Source organism: Nilaparvata lugens, unplaced genomic scaffold (genome assembly GCF_014356525.2).
Source record: "Nilaparvata lugens isolate BPH unplaced genomic scaffold, ASM1435652v1 scaffold4617, whole genome shotgun sequence".
Classification (NCBI taxonomy): domain Eukaryota; kingdom Metazoa; phylum Arthropoda; class Insecta; order Hemiptera; family Delphacidae; genus Nilaparvata; species Nilaparvata lugens.
In genome coordinates, this window is record NW_024090722.1 from 1,639 (window position 1) to 24,924 (window position 23,286).

Consider the following 23,286-nt stretch of genomic DNA (forward strand, 5'->3'; position numbering starts at 1 on the left):
AGGCAGAGGAGGATGATATTACCTCCGGCTTTAGTGGGACAGGTGGCAGCAGTCGCTTCAGAAAGGGAGGAGTTCGAGAAATTCCTGGAGACGGAGCTGATAAAATTCAGAGATGTACCAGGTGCGACTCACCTCCTGGTTCATAAAATCAGGCTGAAGGAAGGAGCTGAGCCATTCCGACAACGTCCGTATCCTCGTAACCCGCTTATGCAAGCGGTGATAAACGAGGAGGTGGACAGTATGCTCGATCAGCGGGTCATTGAGCCGAGCAGTAGCCCGTGGAGTTCACCAATCGTCTTGGTGAAGAAGGCTAATGGAAAGATGCGGTTTTGCATCGATTTCCGGCAGATTAATGCACTCACGGAACGAGATGCATATCCTTTGCCGAATATGACAGGCATTTTGGATAGATTGAGGAATGCCAAGTACATTTCTTCAATCGACTTGAAGAGCGGTTACTGGCAAGTACCATTGAAGGAGCAGAGTAAGCAGCTTACAGCGTTTACGGTTCCTGGAAGAGGGCTGTTCCAGTTCCGGATGATGCCCTTTGGTCTACACTCGGCTGGAGCTACATTTCAGCGTCTCCTAGACCGAGTAATTGGGCCGGAATTAGAGCCCTGTGCTTTCGCTTACCTAGACGACATCATCGTGCTAGGAGAAACGATGGAGGCTCACATGCTGAACCTAGCTAGAGTGTTCAGTAGGCTGAGAGAAGCTGGCTTGATAATCAATCAAGAGAAATGCCAGTTCTTGAAGCGGGAGCTATGCTACCTGGGACACATAGTGACAGAGCAAGGACTCAGGACTGATCCTGAGATGGTGAGAGCGGTAAACGAGTTCCCAACTCCGCAGCGGCTCAGGATGCTCCGGAGTTTTCTGGGGTTAGCGTCCTGGTATAGGAGGTTTGTCCCGAATTTTTCGGACCTTGCAACCCCTCTTCACCGGTTGCTGAAGGTAGGAGTGAAGTGGCACTGGGGACCAGAAGAGGAGAGAGCTTTCCAGGAGATAAAGGGGGCTCTCACTAGATCTCCAGTGCTCACATATCCTCACTTTGAACTACCGTTCACGCTCCAGACAGATGCCTCTGAGTATGGACTAGGGTCTGTGCTTACTCAGGAGGTCGATGGAGAGGAGAAGGTCATCGCCTACGCAAGCAGAGGGCTTAAAGGGGCCGAGCTGAGGTATTCTACCACCGAAAAGGAGTGCCTGGCTGTGATTTTCGCCCTGAGAAAATTCAAGCCGTATATAGAGGGGTATGAGACTACAGTGATTACAGATCACCAGGCTCTAAAGTGGCTTAGAGCTATCCCTAACCCGACAGGAAGGCTAGCAAGGTGGGCCTTAGAGATGCAGCAATACAACTTGGTCATCAAGTATCGAAGAGGGAAGCTAAACGTGGTCCCGGATGCTCTCTCACGAGCGTTGCCAGGAGGCGACGTGCCGGCAAGTCCACAGGAAGGTCAGGAGGAGCCCACAGGAGCAGTAGCCGCCATCGTCATGGAAGACGACAGATGGATAAGGAGGATGAAGAACAATCTACTCCATCATCCACAAAAATACCCCGACTATGTGGTAAGGGGTGAGGCGTTGTATCGACACATATGGGCCCGTCAACAACCTCCTGATGCGCCGGAGAGTGATGGCTGGAAGCTATGTGTTCCGAGAGGTGCTAGGAGGGAGATACTTCAGCAGAGCCACGATGCCCCGACAGCGGGCCATCAAGGAGTATTCCGGACTTATCACCGGATAGCCTGTCGCTACTATTGGCCAGGCTTGTATGCGGACGTCGCGAAGTATGTGAGGCGCTGTGAGACGTGCATGAGGCATAAGGTGGAGCAGCGGCCTCCATACGGACAGATGAACAGCCAGAGGAAGGTGGTGCGACCCTGGGAGACTGTTAGCACCGATATTGTAGGTCCGTTACCTCGCTCGAAAAGGGGAATAAATACCTGGTGGTATTTCAGGACCAGTTCACGAAGTGGACGGAAGCTCGGCCGCTAGCTCAGGCAGACAGCAATGCCGTAGCGCGAGCTTTGAGGGAGCTAGTCGTCACCAAATTTGGGGTGCCGAAGCTGCTTATATGTGATAATGGAACACAGTATACAAGTAGACTTTTTAAGTCATACTGTAAGGAGAATGGCATCACATTATTCTACACCCCACCCTACACACCGAGCTGCAACACTACGGAGAGGGTTAATAGAGTCATGAAGACTATGATACAGCTCTATGTGGGCGAGCACCATGCGGATTGGGATCGCTATGTGGAGGAATTCTGTTTCGCCATGAATACAGCAGTACATGTCGGCACTAAGTATACTCCTGCCTTCCTCAACTTCGGAAGAGAGTTGAGAGCACCAGGAGATGCTTGTGGTGAGGAGGAAGACGATCCTCGACAGGAGGATGGAGGCACGAGTTGAGCAACCCAGCTGAGGAGGTTGCAAGTACTGAAGCGTGCACAGAAGCTCGTTTTAGATAACCTAAACGAGGCCTATAATAATACCAGGAGGTATTATAATCTTAGGCGAAGACCACTGGAACTAAGGACGGGCCAGTTGGTGTACAAGAGGGATTATCATCTCTCGTCTGGAGTGAACCAGATTGTGGCTAAGCTAGCTCCAAAATTTTCTGGGCCTTATGAGGTAGAGAAAATGTTGAGCGCTTCTGTAGTGTTGCTGAAGGGAGCTGCTGGTAAAATGCTGACGGTTCACGTCAAGGATATAAAAATCTTGCCGCCCCTTTTCCCGAGGAGGAGGAGGAGGAAGATGGAGAGGACGGCAGCGGAATGCGAGCCGCCCGCGACGGCCGAGAGGACAACGATGGAGGAGCCAGCGTGGAGGAGAGCGGTGACGGCAGGAGGAATCGAGTAAGCCGGGTGTCGCTGCCCACTCGGCTGATGGAGTATCGAGGAAGAGTAATTCAACAGCAGCAGTAAGGTGAGTGACCAGGAGGAGAAATAACACCAAAATTTGGAGGAAAATACATTTGGAAATATAGCCCGCTTATTATGGGGTTTGAGATAATTGATAGCTTTGGAATAGTTGAAACTAGCCTGATATTGGAGCATGAAATAATTATGTCTCGATTCAGAGAAATATGTGGACATTAGGCCTATATTTAAAGGTAGCATTCATAACAATTTTTTTTCGAGTAAATGGTCCTGTTTAAACAGAGTCAAAATTAAGCTGAGTGGCAACCCAACCATTCTAGTTCAATTAAACAGATAAGCAGTTTCTGGGCTTTTTCTGTTAAGTCGAAAAATTATTGTTGCTTTTATTTTCGTCTCCAACAATATCGCCATCTTATTGTCTCAGAGCTCGTAATCCAATTCCCCTTGCCAAGCACGGGTCAAAGAGATGGAATTTGCATTATTTCATTTTTCATGTTGTCGTTCACAATCTGTGAACTGTTTAACGATAATTAACATTGGAGGAAATTAATTGTCAGATTTTTCTGAATAATATTATTTGTCCATGAGGTTTTGGATTAAATATTTATTTTGATCATAAAATAAAGCCGGCGATAATTGCTTGGGTCCGTGGTAATTAGTGAATTACGATACAGAAAATAACAGGAGTTATTTTTCTGTGGATAGAAGTATATTATGTTGCAACCGATTATTCATGGTATTTGAATAAGTTGCGTGTGATGGGGCAACCGATTATTCATAGTATTTGAATAAGTTGCATGTGATTGCAACCGATTATTCATGGTATTTGAATAAGTTGCTTGTGATTGTGAGTCATAGTGCACTACAATCGTTTTTGTTGGTTTCAAATTTTGATCAATTTTGCTCCAATATTTTATTGAAAATGAAAATGACCAGAAAATGGTTTTACTGAAATAAAATCTTCATTATTTCAACTCGTTCAATTTCATCTCGTTTTGAAAGACACTGGAGCTGTATTGGTATTACAGTAGCCTATGCTTTATTGTGCTATTGTTTTAATTGTGATTTAGTCACGTTCAGTAGACAGGTCCGAGTTTCCCACGGCCCGTGCTTGTAGGCATTTTCTGTGGCTATATTTCTATCTTCAATAAAACAATTCTAGTAAGGAATTTTATGAGAAAAGGCTTTGTCATCGTCTCATATAAGAATTGGCATCGGGAAACAGCATTTTTCCTATTATACAGTTCTGCCAGTTGAATCTGAATTTCAGTGCTACGTGCCTGTTGAGCGGTCGACGCATAGCGATAAGATAAAATAATCAATTTATTTTGTCTACTAAACAGATTATTCTCGTCCGATCCTGCATTGTTTTTCACTTTATTCAATCTAATAATTCCCGTTTATTCCTGTTTTTCCCCGTTTATTGTTGCTTCTCAAACTTCACTCGGTCAGTCTGTTGTGAGCTACCGAGTAGGCAACATCTAGTGACAGGCTATAGCAAAGCGATTTTATTACGAGTGGACTTTGTGATTTTCATCTTTATTTCTCTCATCAACTCTTCTTCAAATAGCGTCTCCGATTTCTAGTTCAAACTTTTTTTTTGGTGCTTTTTCTTGAGTTTTTGGACTTGTGTTTTCTTTTTCTCCAAACTTTGTCAACGTCATCCTTGACTTCTCTTCTTCAGCATCACTTATCGTCACTTATTACCTTCCTCCCTATTTACTTCTGCGAATTTTCTCATCAACCAATTTTTCAAAGAGAAAATGCCGTCTTTCCGGACCTCTTTCACAGACCAGGTGTTACGGGAGATGGAGCGGCTGTCTCTAACTGAGAAGGCAAGGTTTACGCCTTTCCAAGCACTGTGCACTCGACATGCGAATCGTACCCCAGAAGGACTCCGGGACGTACTGAGGAATTTGAAGAGGGACACCCTCCTCGGGTTTCCTCTGATTCGGGGGGGAGGTATTGCCCTTGCCGTAGTAAACCGGAAGGAGGCTACCACCACCATCTTGGACCCCGGTCACAAGACCTCGACGGATGATTATGAGGCCATCCACGCAATCATGGCCAAGTTCTGTCAAGTGAAAAGACTACGCCGCATCACTGGATGGGATGTGCAGTGTTACCAGCACAACCGGGAAGGCCTCACCCGATGGCAATCTGAACGCATCATCGGTCAACAGCTGCTCCGGCTCCTCCAGCAGCAAACTCCGCCGGTAGACAGCTTGGTAGAGGCTGCCTCCAGGGAGTTGTTTGAAGAGTTTCCTGCTCTGCGGACGGGCCGCGACCGCAACATTGTGGTCACGGTGAACCAGCCCGCTCCCCAACCCCTTTCCAGTCCGGTTAGGGCCGAGACTCCAGTGCCATCAACCTCTGCTATCGCTGACACTCCCATGGAAATCCCAGAGGTCCCCACGGAGGATGGGAGGATGAAGATGCCTTGCTCGAAGGAGGAGGTGGGGGCTTCTCGATCTCGCCGGCATACGGAACCCCTGAGGAAGCCATCCGAACCGCGATCCCTCCTTTCGCCGCAACAAGGTCCGCGACCCCGACTCCCCCTACCCCAGTTTGGATACGAGAGAGGGGACTCACTGAGGCTTGGGGAGCAGCCTCCACAGAACCTCGTGAGCATCCAGAAAGTTCCAGCTGCTTTCCTGTCACCAGCAGCCAGCCGTTGACACCTCCCCGTCCCGCCGCTTCCGTCCGCCCTGATGAATCCGAGGTCCTCGAACTTTCCTCCGAGGACGAAGAGGAAGACACCTCGTTGCCACCGGCAGTTCGCCTGTCCACCACCGACTGCGGACGAGGCCTTGCCCTCATCACGATTGGAGATCGGCCTACAGTGAGGAAGGTCACACACCAGTCCTTCCGCCCCGGAAAGCGCCCTCGCGCCGGGCGCCCGAGGATCCGAGTGCGCCTCCCTGACGGGCGACGGGCTTGGGTCAAGCCGTAAGTAAGCAACCACGGCGGTTAGGCAGTGCGAGAGCACGGCCATGCAGGGCGAAAGCCCGGCACATGCAGTGCGCAAGCACGGCGAAGCTAGGCAGTGCGAGAGCACGGCCATGCAGGGCGCAAGCCCGGCACATGCAGTGCGCAAGCACGGCGAAGCTAGGCAGTGCGAGAGCACGGCCATGCAGGGCGCAAGCCCGGCACATGCAGGGCGCAAGCCCGGCACATGCAGTGCGCAAGCACGGCGAAGCTAGGCAGTGCGAGAGCACGGCCATGCAGGGCGCAAGCCCGGCACATGCAGTGCGCAAGCACGGCGAAGTGAGGCAGTGCGAGAGCACGGCCATGCAGGGCGAAAGCCCGGCACATGCAGTGCGCAAGCACGGCGAAGCTAGGCAGTGCGAGAGCACGGCCATGCAGGGCGAAAGCCCGGCACATGCAGGGCGCAAGCCCGGCACATGCAGTGGAAGCACGGCGTCCTCGGCAGTGTGGAAACACGGCAATTCTGCAGTGCGGGAGCACGGCGTCCTTTTTGCGATGCGGAAGCATGGCGTTTCCTGGCAGTGCGGAAGCACGGCGCCCCGGGCAGTGCGAAAGCATGGCATCCTTTTTGCAGTGCGAAAGCACCGCGTCCTTATTTTTGCAGTGCGACAGCACGGCGTCTCATTGCAGTGCGGAAGCACGGCGTTCCCTTGCAATGCTACTCAGGTTCTCAGAACCGGTCTGAGGTGTTGTTCACCTCGTTTCTTTTTGTATTTTGTGTTACCCTCCCCTCCTGGCAGTGCGAGAGCACCGCGACTCTCATCTGCAGTGCGGAAGCACGGCGTCCTCGGCAGTGTGGAAACATGGCAACTCTGCAGTGCGGGAGCACGGCGTCCTTTTTGCGATGCGAAAGCATGGCGTTTCCTGGCAGTGCGGAAGCACGGCGCCCCGGGCAGTGCGAAAGCACAGCATCCTTTTTGCAGTGCGAAAGCACCTCGTCTTATTTTGCAGTGTGACAGCATGACATCTCATTGCAGTGTGGAAGCATGGCGTTCCCTTGCAATGATACTCAGGTTCTCAGAACCGGTCTGAGGTGTGGTTCACCTCGTTTCTTTTTGTATTTTGTGTTAACCGCCCATCCTGGCAGTGCGAGAGCACCGCGACTCTCATCTGCAGTGCGGAAGCACGGCGTCCTCGGCAGTGTGGAAACACAGCAACTCTGCAGTGCGGGAGCACGGCGTCCTTTTTGCGATGCGAAAGCATGGCGTTCCTGGCAGTGCGGAAGCACGGCGCCCCGGGCAGTGCGAAAGCACGGCATCCTTTTTGCAGTGCGAAAGCACCGCGTCCTTATTTTTGCAGTGTGACAGCACGGCGTCTCATTGCAGTGCGGAAGCACGGCGTTCCCTTGCAATGCTACTCAGGTTCTCAGAACCGGTCTGAGGTGTTGTTCACCTCGTTCTTTTTGTATTTTGTGTTACCCTCCCCCCCTGGCAGTGCGAGAGCACCGCGACTCTCATCTGCAGTGCGGAAACACGGCGTCCTCGGCAGTGTGGAAACACGGCAACTCTGCAGTGCGGGAGCACGGCGTCCTTTTTGCGATGCGAAAGCATGGCGTTCCTGGCAGTGCGGAAGCACGGCGCCCCGGGCAGTGTGAAAGCACGGCATCCTTCTTGCAGTGCAAAAGCACTGCGTCCTTATTTTTGCAGTGCGACAGCACGGCGTCTCATTGCAGTGCAGAAGCACGGCGTTCCCTTGCAATGCTACTCAGGTTCTCAGAACCGGTCTGAGGTGTTGTTCACCTCGTTTCTTTTTGTATTTTGTGTTACCCTCCCCTCCTGGCAGTGCGAGAGCACCGCGACTCTCATCTGCAGTGCGGAAGCACGGCGTCCTCGGCAGTGTGGAAACACGGCAACTCTGCAGTGTGGGAGCACGGCGTCCTTTTTGCGATGCAAAAGCATGGCGTTTCCTGGCAGTGCGGAAGCACGGCGCCCCAGGCAGTGCGAAAACACGGCATCCTTTCTGCAGTGCGAAAGCACCGCGTCCTTATTTTTGCAGTGCGACAGCATGGCGTCTCATTGCAGTGCGGAAGCATGGCGTTCCCTTGCAATGCTACTCAGGTTCTCAGAACCGGTCTGAGGTGTTGTTCACCTCGTTTCTTTTTGTATTTTGTGTTACCCGCCCCTCCTGGCAGTGCGAGAGCACCGCGACTCTCATCTGCAGTGCGGAAGAATGGCGTCCTCGGCAGTGTGGAAACACGGCAACTCTGCAGTGCGGGAGCACGGCGTCCTTTTTGCGATGCGAAAGCATGGCGTTTCCTGGCAGTGCGGAAGCACGGCGCCCCGGGCAGTGCAAAAGCACGGCATCCTTTTTGCAGTGCGAAAGCACTGCGTCCTTATTTTTGCAGTGTGACAGCACGGCGTCTCATTGCAGTGCGGAAGCACGGCGTTCCCTTGCAATGCTACTCAGGTTCTCAGAACCGGTCTGAGGTGTTGTTCACCTCGTTTCTTTTTGTATTTTGTGTTACCCTCCCCTCCTGGCAGTGCGAGAGCACCGCGACTCTCATCTGCAGTGCGGAAGCACGGCGTCCTCGGCAGTGTGGAAACACGGCAACTCTGCAGTGCGGGAGCACGGCGTCCTTTTTGCGATGCAAAAGCATGGCGTTTCCTGGCAGTGCGGAAGCACGGCGCCCCGGGCAGTGCGAAAGCACGGCATCCTTTTTGCAGTGCGAAAGCACCGCGTCCTTATTTTTGCAGTGCGACAGCACGGCGTCTCATTGCAGTGCGGAAGCACGGCGTTCCCTTGCAATGCTACTCAGGTTCTCAGAACGGTCTGAGGTGTGGTTCACCTCGTTTCTTTTTGTATTTTGTGTTACCCGCCCCTCCTGGCAGTGCGAGAGCACCGCGACTCTCATCTGCAGTGCGGAAGCACGGCGTCCTCGGCAGTGTGGAAACACGGCAACTCTGCAGTGCGGGAGCACGGCGTCCTTTTGTGATGCGAAAGCGTGGCGTTTCCTGGCAGTTCGGAAGCACGGCGCCCCGGGCAGTGCGAAAGCACGGCATCCTTTTTGCAGTGCGAAAGCACCGCGTCCCTATTTTTGCAGTGCGACAGCACGGCGTCTCATTGCAGTGCGGAAGCACGGCGTTCCCTTGCAATGCTACTCAGTTCTCAGAACCGGTCTGAGTGTGGTTCACCTCGTTTCTTTTTGTATTTTGTGTTACCCTCCCCCCTGGTAGTGCAAGAGCACCGCGACTCTCATCTGCAGTGCGGAAGCACGGCGTCCTCGGCAGTGTGGAAACACAGCAATTCTGCAGTGCGGGAGCACGGCGTCCTTTTTGCGATGCGAAAGCATGGCGTTTCCTGGCAGTGCGGAAGCACGGCGCCCCGGGCAGTGCGAAAGCACGGCATCCTTTTTGCAGTGCGAAAGCACCGCGTCCTTATTTTTGCAGTGCGACAGCACGGCATCTCATTGCAGTGCGGAAGCACGGCGTTCCCTTGCAATGCTACTCAGGTTCTCAGAACCGGTCTGAGGTGTGGTTCACCTCGTTTCTTTTTGTATTTTGTGTTACCCGCCCCTCCTGGCAGTGCGAGAGCACCGCGACTCTCATCTGCAGTGCGGAAGCACGGCGTCCTCGGCAGTGTGGAAACACGGCAACTCTGCAGTGCGGGAGCACGGCGTCCTTTTGTGATGCGAAAGCGTGGCGTTTCCTGGCAGTTCGGAAGCACGGCGCCCCGGGCAGTGCGAAAGCACGGCATCCTTTTTGCAGTGCGAAAGCACCGCGTCCCTATTTTTGCAGTGCGACAGCACGGCGTCTCATTGCAGTGCGGAAGCACGGCGTTCCCTGCAATGCTACTCAGGTTCTCAGAACGGTCTGAGGTGTGGTTCACCTCGTTTCTTTTTGTATTTTGTGTTACCCTTCCCCCCCTGGCAGTGCGAGAGCACCGCGACTCTCATCTGCAGTGCGGAAGCACGGCGTCCTCGGCAGTGTGGAAACACAGCAATTCTGCAGTGCGGGAGCACGGCGTCCTTTTTGCGATGCGAAAGCATGGCGTTTCCTGGCAGTGCGGAAGCACGGCATCCTTTTTGCAGTGCGAAAGCACAGCGTCCTTATTTTTGCAGTGCGACAGCACGCGTCTCATTGCAGTGCGAAAGCACCGTGTCCTTTTTTTTTTGCAGTGCAAAAGCATGGCGTTTCCTTGCAGTGCGGAAGCACGGCATCCCGGCAGTGCGGAAGCACGGCATCCTTTTTGCAGTGCGAAAGCACGGCGTCCCACATCGCAGTGCGAAAGCATGGCATCCCCCATTGCAGTGCGGAAGCACGGCGGTCTCTTGCAGTGTGCAAACACGGCATCTCAATGTGGTGCGGAAGTACGGCGCAGATCTTCAAGATCTACTCTGAAGCTAGGCCTAGGATCTGGCCAGATAGCTTGCTCATTTCTTCGGATGGTGCCGACGCACCACCACCGGTTGGCAAGGAGTCAACCTGGCGCCCAGTTTGTGTTCGGTCTATGATGACCGGCGGAGAGGCGGCAGAATGTACTCAGGTATTTGGGACATTCTGTCTGCCGTTTACCCCTTCCATCCTCACCCCCCCCTCTCCTCCCCCTCTCTTTTCCCCCCCTTCCCTTAGTAGGAACAGTGTGTCACGATGTATATCGTAACTAGAGAAAGGAATTGAGTTTAGGGCTCATTTATTTGACGCTCGGCTATCTTTGATAGAATCAAAGGGGTCAACGTGCAAGCCAGCCGCTGGCCTACCGCTCAGCGGTGCTGCGCATCCTCTCTCCCCTCCCTCTCGGTCACTGAGGGAGGCTCGAGAAAGGCTAGCAGGAGGCAGTCGAGTTCGGAAACCCAGTGCAGGCAGTCGAGTTCAGAGAGCCAGGGCGAGCGGTCGAGTGAGGTGAGAAGGAAGCAGCGAGCAGCTAGCAACATCACAGTACATCTTGTACTAAAGTGAACTCCGATTTCTTCAGCGACCGGGAGTTGTGTTGAGGCTAAAGACGATAAGCCTCAAACACGGTGAACTCCATTGCTCAACACCCGTTTGGGCGAGTGCTGAACGACATTTAACCCGTTTAGACGACGGGCTACCAGTTTCGACCAACGGCGACACGTCAGGTTTGGTCGAAACCTGACTCCCCATTGGTAGACCACCAGTGCAACATCGAGGCACAAGAGGACCTCTGGAAAGGTGTGGAAAAACCTTTCCCGCGACTCCGCGACCGATCCGGACCCCAGGAGGACAACTGGTGCCCGGCAAGTAGGACTTAGGAAAGTCTAGAGCGCGAGCCGCCACAGCGCACTAATCCATGCGGAACCGAGAGAGGACCTCAGGAAGGTGTGGAAAAACCTTTCCCGCGACTCCGCGACCGATCCGGACCCGAGGAGGACAGCTAGTGCCCGGCAAGTAGGACTTAGGAAAGTCCAGAGCGCGAGCCGCCGCAGCGCACTAATCCAGTGCGGAATCGAGAAAGGACCTCAAGGAAGGTGTGGAAGAACCTTTCCCACAACCCCGCGACTGATCCGGACCCCAGGACGACAGCTGGTACCCGGCAAGTAGGACTTAGGAAAGTCCAGAGCGCGAGCCGCCGCAGCGCACTAATCCAGTGCGGAATCGAGAGAGGACCTCTGGAAAGGCTAGGGAAGGCCTTTACCAGAGCTCCGCGACCGATCCGGACCCCAGGAGGACAGCTGGTGCCCGGCAAGTAGGACTTAGGAAAGTCCAGAGCGCGAGCCGCCGCAGCGCACTAATCCAGTGCGGAATCGAGAAAGGACCTCAAGGAAGGTGTGGAAAAACTTTCCCGCGACTCCGCGACCGATCCGAACCCGAGGAGGACAGCTAGTGCCCGGCAAGTAGGACTTAGGAAGTCCAGAGCGCGAGCCGCCGCAGCGCACTAATCCGTGCGGAATCGAGAAGGACCTCAAGGGAGGTGTGGAAAAACCTTCCCGCGACTCCGCGACCGATCCGGACCCGAGGAGGACAGCTGGTGCCGGCAAGTAGGACTTAGGAAAGTCCAGAGCGCAAGCCGCCGATCGCACTATTCCAGTGCGGAATCGAGAGAGGACTCCGGAAAGGCTAGGGAAGGCCTTTACCAGAGCTCCGCGACCAACCCGGACCCCAGGAAGACACCCGGTGCCCAAGGACTCAGACTTAGTCCTGACAGGAAGCCCTTTCTCGCAACTGGCACCGCAAGGTTCCTATTCCCTTCATTCGCGACCAACCCTGTTTGGCAGTGCGAAAGCATGGCCCCTCTTTCCTAAAAGAGGGAAACATTTCTCCAAAACACTCAAACCCTGTTTCAACCCCCAACTCGAACGAGGGTGGTTGACGGACACCCACCAAGACTCCCGTCCCCTGCCGCGCCCTCCCCAGTCGCCGACTGAGTTTATCCGGCCCAGAGCGACACTGGAACTCTGATAGAGAAAGGTGTGGGCAAAAATCTACTTAGACTATACTATTGAACAAGCAATTTTGTGTTTATATGTTCCATTATACCGGATCTCAAAAATGGCTCTAATGATTCTCAAGAGATTTGTACATAGTAGTTGATAATTAAAAATTCTATCACACTAGGTCTCATCCCTGGACAACTCGCTGAAGGACATGGAAAGATAATAATTATTCATCATTGGAAAAACAGCTGATAATTTCGTAGTCTGTGGATAATGGAAGTGAGCAAGTGAGTGTGTATGTGGAAAATCAAAATATCTCATCCCCGAAATTCACAAGCTGACATAATATAGCAGCTGTAAAATATAAGCTTGACCTAGAAGATAAGAAACCTTAAGGTTTTGAACGATAAATTAATCATTATTAAAAAAACAATAATCATATTAAAAATAAAAACATATCTTTGCAATGTTTTCGAATTCATCAAAAAGTTGAATTCTCATTCAGCCCATCAAATCTAAATTTGTTTTAAGAGATGCACTCAGCTGCTGGGGTGGGCTCTTTGCATGTTTACTATTTTGTTTAAAACGTGGTGGAACATTTTTAGTGTTCATAGTTTATAAATAACTATGTTCCAGGGACATTTCAAGGTACATATAGAATGTTCTCAGGATGCCCCCCACTTCCTAGAGAGCATCCTTGAAGATCCTCCTAACTTACTGAGAATGTCTTAAGAATATTCCACAACACCCCTAGGATGTGCCCTGAAAATGTTCCAGGAAACTGCTTTTCTTGGACATTCACTCCTTCCAGCGACATCCCCTGGACATTCCAAGGTACTTATAGAACGTTCCGGGGATGTCCCCTAACTTCTTGGAGAACGTTCCTAGAAAATGCTCAGAACATACTTGTGCTGTGTGGGTATGTCCTTTCAAATCACCATTTTGTGAGCACTTATAGTCGCACATATTGCATTCAAATTTACGTATATTCAAATGCACAGCATCCATGTGTCTTATCAAATCACCATTTTGTGAGCACTTATAGTCGCACATATTGCATTCAAATTTACGTATATTCAAATGCACAGCATCCATGTGTCTTATCAAATCACCATTTTGTGAGCACTTATAGTCGCACATATTGCATTAAAATTTACGTATATTCAAATGCACAGCATCCATGTGTCTTTTCAAATCACCATTTTGTGAGCACTTATGATCGCACATATTGCATTAAAATTTATGTATATTCAAATGCACAGCATCCATGTGTCTTTTCAAATCACCATTTCGTGAGCACTTATAGTGACATAAGTTGTGACTTATGATGTCATAAGCATCATAAGGATGACACAACTTGTATAGCATCAAACGCTGATCAGATCACATTGGTTACTCAATTAAAGAATACACTTATAGAAATCAATGAGTGGTTCAAAGTGAATGGACTTTCCTTAAATTGCAGTAAAACACACCTTATACAATTTCGTTCCATGCGCAATCAAACTAGGATAGACGAGACTCACCTTCCAACCATTAGAAATGCTTAATACTCTCCTCCTCAACTAAATTCTTGGGACTTGTAATCGACCAGAATTTTTCCTGGAAGAGCACATTAAGAGCTTAATGAAAAAATTGAATCAGGCCTATTTGTAATTTCAACTCTTTCCACTCACTTGACAGAACACATTATTGACTGTCTATTATGCATATGTTTACTCCACTTGAGCTACGGACAAATATTTTGGGGTAACTCTGTAGACAGCCGAAGAATCTTCATCATGCAGAAAAAGATATTGAGAGTTATCTGTAGACTGAGATCAAGGGACTCATGTAAAGCATTTTTCTAAGACCTTAACATACTCAACTTCCTTCCATTTACATTTACCAGCTAGGAGTTTTTTAAAGTAATATCAATAAGTTCCAATTTTGTACAGATAATCATAAATATAATACTCGAAATAGAAATTATTATTGCATTTCCAATCCATAGTAATGTTGCTTTTGAAAAAACTCCATTTATTCAGGAATGAGACTCTATAATAGGCTGCCTACAGACATTCGAAACATGAATTAGTCATTTTATTCAACAGGCAGTCAAAAAATGTTATTAGAGAAAAGCCTATACACAATCTCAGAATTTTATTCACAAGAAAATTGATTTTTTTATATATATGATATATATTCATTACATCCTTAAAGATACTTGACACTTGATACTTGAATAAAATATTTATTATTTTGATTGTATGTATTATAGTATTAGGATAGTATTAGTACTGACAAGTTACCTGTCAAATGGGATTATTCCCAAAATTGATGTAATGTAATGATTATTAATAAATAAATAAGTTGCATTAAAATTTCGTATATTCAAATGCACAGCATCCATGTGTCTTTTCAAATCACCATTTTGTGAGCACTTATAGTCGCACATATTGCATTAAAATTTATGTACATTTAAATGCACAGCATCCATGTGCTTTTTCAAACGATCATATCATGAGCACTTATACGAGGGTAGGCTGATAACTAATGCACACATGCTTGTAGAGCACAAACTAAATAACTTCAGAAGCGCGCCTGGTGGCATGTAGAAGTACTATTTCTCCTCTACACGGCTGTATAGTTTGAAGGCGTTGTGCTCATCCAGTTTGGTTTGGTTAGTGAAAGTATGGTGTCGTGTTTTGGTGTTATGCTAACGCGCTTATCGAATTTTTAACTGCTGAGAAAGTGAATCCTAGTGAGATTCATCGTCATTTAAAGGCTGTTTATTGTGACAATACTGTTGATAGGTCTACCGTGAATCGATGGGTTATAAAATTTCGAGATTGCCAACCTGGAAAAGCCTCAATTGTTGTGAAACACCCAGCGTACGTCCAATCACTGCCACAGACGATAATCATCATAAACTCGTCGAAGACTGATTCAAAATGACCGGCGAATCACTCAACAGCATATAGCAACCAAATTGGAATATCCAAGTAACATGTTGGCCTCATTATTGAACAATTGGGATACCATAAAATCTGTGCACGATGGGTACCACGCCGTCTGACAGACGAGAATAAACAGCGTTGATTGGAATGCTGGGAACAATTTGAAGTGCTACCGTTAGGAAGGAGACGACTTCATAGATCATTATTGAGAAGAATCAAGAATTAAATAACCTTTAAACGACGATGAATTTCACCGGGATTCACTTTCTCAGCAGTCAAAAATTCGATAACAGCGCGTTGTTTATTCGCGTTTACATAACACCAGAACACAACGCCATTCTTTCACCAACCAAACCAAACTGGATGAACACAACACCTTCAAACTACGCAGCCGTGTAGAGGATAAATAGAACTTCCACATGCCACCAGGCTCGATTCTGGGGGTTATTTGGTTTGTGCTCTACAAGCATGTGTGCATTACTTATCAGCCTACCCTCGTAGTTGCACATATTGCATTCAAATTTACGTACATTCAAATGCACAGCATCCATGTGTTTTTTTTCAAATCACCATTTCGTGAGCACTCATAGTTGCACATATTGCATTCGAATTTACGTACATTCAAATGCACAGCATCCATGTGCTTTTTCAAATCACCATTTCGTGAGCACTTATAGTCAGTATCAGTCAGACCTTGGAATGAGCTAGATGTGTTTTTGTGGTCTCTGTAAATAAGTCGAATTGTGAGGAATTTTGAAGGGATTGAGTTTTGTAACTTTGCAGTGTTATGTTATTGACTGTAGTCTTTTGATATTTCATATCCGTTCTCGTGTTTGAGTGTTCCTTTTATTAAAAAATTGCATTTTTGTGAATTGCAAACAAGTTTTTTCAATCGTCAGCCACAGCAGTTATTGTTCGGCCGTTATCATGAGCAGCAAACAGCAGATAAGAGCAGGCCTTCGTTCATCGGACAGTAGCAGCGATAAGCCTGATAATGTGCTGGTCGGTGAGTCCACCCGTTTCTCCTCTCTTTCGTTGGACGAAAAGTTATTAACTATTTTCAACGAGATTAAAGGGGTTAAATAGGAACAAAAATCGATTATCCAATCGATTGAAGACATTCAAATTTCTGTGGATGGCTTTTGTAAGAATTTGAAAAGTCATGATGACAAGTTAGCTAAGCACTCTGAACTTTTTCCGCTTTGAATGCTGAAATAGATTATTTAAAAAGTGAAAATCAGAAAATGAAATCTGAAATGAATGATTCTAACAATACAGTAGGATAAACAGTGTTGAAATAAGTGGTTTGCCGCTTAATAAATCAGGGGACAATTTATCCACAGTTCTGAACAAGTTGTTCACCTTTCTAAAATTCAATTTCACGTCAGATATGGTTGATATCATGCACCCTCTTCCATCTAGAACTGATAGTGACGGTAGAAGTGCAATAATAAAATTTGTAAAGCGCACGGACACACTGCATTGCTAGAACTTGCTAAGAAAAATAAGGGTCTGAAGGCTAGTGATGTAGGACTTCAATCTCAAAACTCAATTTTCATTAATCCGTCACTTTCAAGAGAGAATAAGCAGTTGTTCAAGGACGCTAGGCTAATGAAAAATCTCATGGAATTAAGTACGTCTGGGTCCACAACTGTAAAATTCTAGTGCGAAGGAGTGACGACGATCGAGTTTATCCAATAAATAGTAGGGAAGACTTGGTCAATTTGAAGAACAAATATGATCCCGAATTGAAGAAAACATTGCTCAATGAGTACAGTTTTTTTTTGCTCTCTTGCTCTATGAACTGGATTTCGCCTAACACTGATTTTGTCTTTCACTCAGACTTTTTACTTTAAATTACATAGTCTATGTCAACTTTTTTTTCTGAAACTGAATACTACTAGGCCTACTGTTATCAATATTTTAATCCTCACATCTTATTCCATATGTATTATTCTAACAGCTTAATTTAAAGAAAGATATTAAATTTATGAATTCGATTGATTTATTCTAATAATATGATGATATTGTAATTATTATAAACTGTATTAATTTCGGAGAATTGTGATGATATCCATCTAAATTCTATTTTTCAAATAAAACTTTCTATTTATTCATTAATTTTGCGTATTGTGCTCAGTAGTATGTTAAATTCAAATAATAAAAATTCAATGAAATCTTCAGGTAGTTTTTAATAAAATTGTTGACTTGAGAAAGCAAGTTATATTTCTATGATGCTTTTTTTGAGTTAATTGAATCCTTCTTCCAGATATTCATTTATCCTTGAACTTTCATTGAAATTGAAATAACACAATATCATTTTATAATAGTGTTTTAGTGAATTATTGTTTGTTTTTATCTAAATTTTCCATTTTCTTTTTCAAATTATTGCTGGTAATTTCATTAGCACAAATTTCTTGTTTATTCAGTTTCACCATTTATTCTTATCTTTTGTTCCTTCAAGTAATTCCGACTTTTAATCAAATTAATTATAATAATTTAACGGAGACTGGAAAATAACATCATTCTGTTATTCTAAAATGTCGTTAAATCTTTTATTAGTTTGTGTGAGTGTGTGTGTTGAATGATATGATTTTTGTTATCGGATACAATGAATTATCACTTCATGTGTGTGTATTGTGTGATTTTGTGTGTGTATGGAGGAGGCCAGTGACACATGTACATTACTAAGAGATGTTGATGAAGTGAATACCTCTCATATTTCAGAGTGTTCAAACCTAACTATCCTTCACCAGAATATTCGGGGAGTTAGTAGTATTTTGATTGTTTTTTAACTTATAACTGAAAAATTAAACCTGCAATAATAGTGTTGTCTGAAGTTTGGTTGACTTCAAGCGAAGAGGCATTATTGTATTGTATTGATGGATACAACCAATTTTCAAATATTTCTGTTTTTACCCGTGTCACACTGGTTTAATTGTTTATTATTATTATTAGTATATTGTTATTATTCTACTGAGCTACCTGATTTTTCACACTTCATTAAAGGATCAGTTATAGAGACAGAAATAAGTGATCACAAGGCTGTGGCTTTGACTCTCAGTCGTAGAAACTTAACAATTATAGCTGTACAACGGATGTTAAAACTATTATTAATTACGACAGCTTATGTGACATGCTTATAGCTCATGACTGGTCCGATGTCTTGTTTAGTAATGATATTGATTATAAATTCGATAAATTCTTGAAAACTTTTCATATTTATATAGATAATTCAACTTCAGTTATTAATATAGAAACGAATAAATAGGCATTCGAAGATTAAAACCTTGGATTTCAGAGGGGTTGTGTGCAGCAATTCTCTTCCGAGACAAATTGGCAAAGTTGGCAAGGAGAAATCCAGGAAATTGCAGATTACAATCCAATTGGAAGGTTTATTCTAAAAAAATTAAAACTTGGATACAAATAGAAAAAAATAAATTTTATTCTTCAATTAACGATCTACCTCCAAAACAAAAATGGTTTACTCTTAATAAGCTGTGTGGCAATCCCAATAAGAAAAGTAAACTTGATTTAAAGATTGAGCACGATAATACTGTTATCACAGATAAGAGTACCGTGGCTGAATTATTTAATATTTTTTTTGTAAATGTACCTAAAGAGGTTGCAACCTCCATAAAGAATGACCGCAGGGCTTGGAATGAGTATGTTAATTTTTTCAGAGTGGATCAATGTCCTAGATCTATTTTCTTTGAGCCGGTAACTTATAATGAACTTTTCCTACATATTTCTAAATTGAAACAGGGTAAGGCTCCTGGTGATGATAAAATATCTTCCAAACTTCTTAAAAATGTGGCAGTTGCTATTGTTCCAATTCTTACTGATATATTCAACTGTAGCCTCTCTTGTGGTAAGTTTCCAAGCAGGTTAAAATTAGCTAAGGTTATTCCTATTTATAAAAGTGGCTCACATTCTAATCTTACTAATTACAGGCCCATATCTCTGATTTCAGTGTTTTCAAAACTTTTGGAAAAAATTGTTAAAATAAGACTCCTTAACTTTCTAAATTCAAACAATTTCTTCTATTGCCGTCAGTTTGGTTTCAGGGAGGGTTTCAACACTGAAATGGCTCTTGAGAGTTTCTTGGCTTCAATACATAACAATCTCAATTCCAAATTGCCTTCTTGTGTATCAGGTCTATTTCTTGATATAAAAAAAGCTTATGACACTGTAAATCATTCTCTACTACTTGATAAGCTGTTAAGAGCGGGCATTAGAGGTGTTGCGCATAGTTGGTTTATCTCCTATCTGAGTAATCGACACCAATATGTTTCTGTTGGAAATAGGTTTTGGACCCTGTGTTATTCCTCATATTTATAAATGATCTCTTTTCAGGAGACTTTAATGGACTGCCGGTCTCATTCGCGGATGATACTGCTTTTTCATATTGCGGTGCAGACAGTGAAAATCTATTTTTCAAGATGCAGGAGGATTTGCATAAATTACTTGTCTGGTTCAATTGTAATGGTCTTTCTCTGAATGTATCCAAAACCAAATATTTGCTTTTTACATTAACCACATCTTGGCAATTTCCTTCAATGCTTAAATTTCATAATTACACATGTGATCAGTTAAATTGTGATTGCCAAATAGTACAGCAATCTGACAGTGTAAGATATCTTGGTGTATTGTTAGATGAGAGGCTCACATGGACCCACCATATGCATAATTTAAAAACATATCTTCTGATACTTTTAAGAAAATTCTACTTTCTTAGAAAACTTTCACCTCAACCGGTTTTAAGACAATTGTATTTTGCTCTTGTAGATTCTAAGTTGAACTGTCTTTTGCAGATGACACTGTATTGATCTTCAGCGGCAAAAGCTGGGTAGAAACTTTCAATATAGCCAATAGAACCTAATAATTATTAGAAAATGGCTTCAAGATCATATCCTGACTTTAACGCTGACAAAACTAAGTATATCACCTTTTCACCCAATATAACTGGACAACCAGCAACAGATTTAAATCTTAAAATAGGGACAACAAATAATAACAATGAAAACTCTACAGATAATACAGAAGCACAAAAACTTAGAAAGGGTTCACACGATTAAATATCTTGGTATATTATTGGATCAACATTTAAAATGGAACAAACACATAGATTATTTGTGCTCAAAGTTGAAATACCTCATTTACATTTTTTACAAAATAAATAAAATAAAAACATAGACATTATACGGAAAATTTACTTTGCGTACGCTCACTCATTATTTCAATATATTAATGAAGTATGGGGAGCTGCTTATGATACACATCTGAAGAAATTATTTATCTTACAAAAACATATTATAAGAGCAGCATTAGGAAGACCTCGACTCTATCCTAGTAGGGACATTTTTCTTGAATTTAAGGTCCCTACAATAAGACAGAATTATATGAAAAATATAATACTCCATATCAATAAGAATAAATCTAATTTTCCTGCACACATAACACCCCATAATACACGTGCTAACAATAGATTCAACACAGAACTCATTAAGCTAACCATATGCAGGCATCAATTTACCTATTATTGCAGCTACATTATAAATAAAATTCCAAACGATTTTATAGATAAACAAATGACACGTAATTTAAGCAAAAGCATAGATTATTGGATTGAGCATAACATATTCTTCAAACTAGTTGTATAAAGTATAATATTGTATCCAACAAGCATTGTTACTAAAAACATTGAGCAATGGTTTTTTTCATTTTCACGTTATCGAACACGGTATTGTAAATGTTCCCTCATCATCTTTTTTTTTTTTATCGTATATTTTTATGTATTCCCTGTGTGAAATATTCACTTCATGATGGCCTCAAGACGTCACAGTGGTTAATTGGATTCTACTTTGTCATATAGTATGTACTATTCTTAAGTTTTTAATTTTTTTTTCTGAGCCTTTGAGACTTTTGTATATTGCTGTAATACTTTCTTTAGCTCTTTTTATTTTAATTTTTATATCGCTTCTTACTTGACCTGAATTGAAGCAGAATAATTTAACCGCAACTCACTGCCAACACACAAGGACTCTTATGTTGGCAGTGCCGAATATTACATTGATTACATTGATAATTATTGTTGTGCAAGTTACAATAAATGTATATTTTAGGTGATTGTATATTGCATACTTTAGTGATTGTATTGTACAAATATTTGTATGTGATTTTTGGCAATAAATTCAATTCAATTCAAAAAAAAAAAAAAAAAAAAAAAAAAAAAAAAAAAAAAAAAAACTACGGAATAACCTGTTGGGGCTCCACTTATAAAACACATATAAAGCCGTTAGTCACTATGCAAAAATCAATAGTCCGTGTTATGAAGGGTGTAAGGAGAACCGAGCACTCATTCACAATTTCCCAAATGTACAATAATTGTTTACCTTTGCGCTACATCTATGTTTTTAAAGTATTACCTTCTTTCTTTATGCAATCCGGGGATCGTAGTAGGCAAATGTATGAGGGTTATCATTTATATGCAACAAGAATTGTAACCAACAATACACATATTGCATTCAAATTTAAGTACATTCAAATGCACAGCACCCATGTGTCTTTTCAAATCACCATTTTGTGAGCACTTATAGTTGCACATATTGTATTACAATTTATGTACATTCAAATGCACAACATCCATGTGTCTTTTCAAATCACCTTTTGGTGAGCACTTATAGTCACACATATTGCATTCAAATTTATGTACATTCAAATGCACAGCATCCATGTGCTTTTTCAAATTACCATTTTGTGAGCACTTATAGTCACACATATTGCATTCAAATTTTCGTACATTCAAATGCACAGCATCCATGTGTTTTTTCAAATTACCATTTTGTGAGCACTTATAGTCGCACATATTGCATTCAAATTTACGTACATTCAAATGCACAGCATCCATGTGCTTTTTCAAACTAACATTTTGTGAGCACTTATAGTCGCACATATTGCATTCAAATTTACGTACATTCAAATGCACAGCATTCATGTGTCTTTTCAAATCACTATTTTTTGAGCACTTATAGTCGCATATATTGCATTCAAATTTACGTACATTCAAATGCACAGCATCCATGTGTTGTTTCAAATGATGACTATATGAGGACTTATGATCGCACATATTGCATTCAAATTTACGTACATTCAAATGCACAGCATCCATGTGTTGTTTCAAATGATGACTATATGAGGACTTATAGTCGCACATATTGCATTCAAATTTACGTACATTCAAATGCACAGCATCCATGTGTCTTTTCAAATCACCATTGTGTGAGCACTTATAATGGCACATATTGCATTTGAACAAGCACACTTTCAAGTGAACCGACTTAAAATGTTGGTCAAGTGTTGCATTACTAGGGAAAGCTTTATCACAATCACTACACTTGAATGGCCTTACATTCTCATGCTCTCTACACTTTTTGGAATAAGTCTTATTACATAGGTGGCTATTGACACCCTTTTCACCTGATAACTCTATCAGTTGTTTGCCTTTGGCACCATAAGTCGAACCCTCATTCAATGAGAGGTGTTGTTCGTTTGAGGTGCCATCAGTGAATGAGAGAGGTTTCTGAACGTTGCTTACACTCATCATTGGGTTCGATGTTTGATTAGATGACGTGGTGCAACCGTGGTTCTTGCTTTGTGGTGCAACTGTGGTCACAGTAGTTTGTGTAGCATGAAGGAGTTTCGGTTTCTTGCTTGGTGGCCGTCCCAGTAGACAGGTCATTTCGTGCTGCTCCAAGTAGAGCGGTGAGGTGAAGACTGAGTTACACTCTGCGCAGTAGAAGCTGACATCTGTGGAAAATGAGTACAGATGCATAAGTCACACCATTTTCGAATGTAATGATTTGTATTATTCTTTCTATGTTTATTTGTAGCATTACGTCCTCAGCTTGTGTCAATCAAGATGGATTTTAGTCTAGGATCAGCTCCATGCTTCATAGGTAAAATGGGGTGATTCAAGAGTACCTATTGTTCCCAGTACTGGTGCAAATAACTAGGGAGGGGCTAACAGAGATTGAACTAGTATGGTTGGGTACTAGTTATGCATTGTTTTCAATACATAATTAACAAAAATTATGATGTCAATTTTCAAGATGGACTGCTCTAAAAACTAAAAACAT

The 23,286-nt window shown here is 44.2% G+C and overlaps 1 protein-coding gene across 1 annotated transcript; it reads right to left on the bottom strand.

The window, feature by feature from the left end:
* Window positions 1-18,450: 18,450 nt before the first annotated feature.
* LOC111052910 (zinc finger protein 64-like) lies at window positions 18,451-23,010 on the bottom strand. Its single transcript, XM_039444419.1, has 2 exons — window positions 21,402-23,010; window positions 18,451-19,953 (listed from the first exon to the last, which is right to left on the bottom strand). The coding sequence occupies exon 1, from the start codon at window positions 22,980-22,982 to the stop codon at window positions 21,762-21,764; it is 1,221 nt and encodes a 406-aa protein (XP_039300353.1). The 5' UTR covers window positions 22,983-23,010; the 3' UTR covers window positions 18,451-19,953; window positions 21,402-21,761.
* Between the last annotated feature and the right edge of the window lie 276 nt (window positions 23,011-23,286).

Coding starts and splice junctions, on each gene's coding strand:
- LOC111052910 (XM_039444419.1), bottom strand. CDS start 22,982: ATGCATCTGTACTCATTTTCCACAGATGTCAGCTTCTACTGCGCAGAG.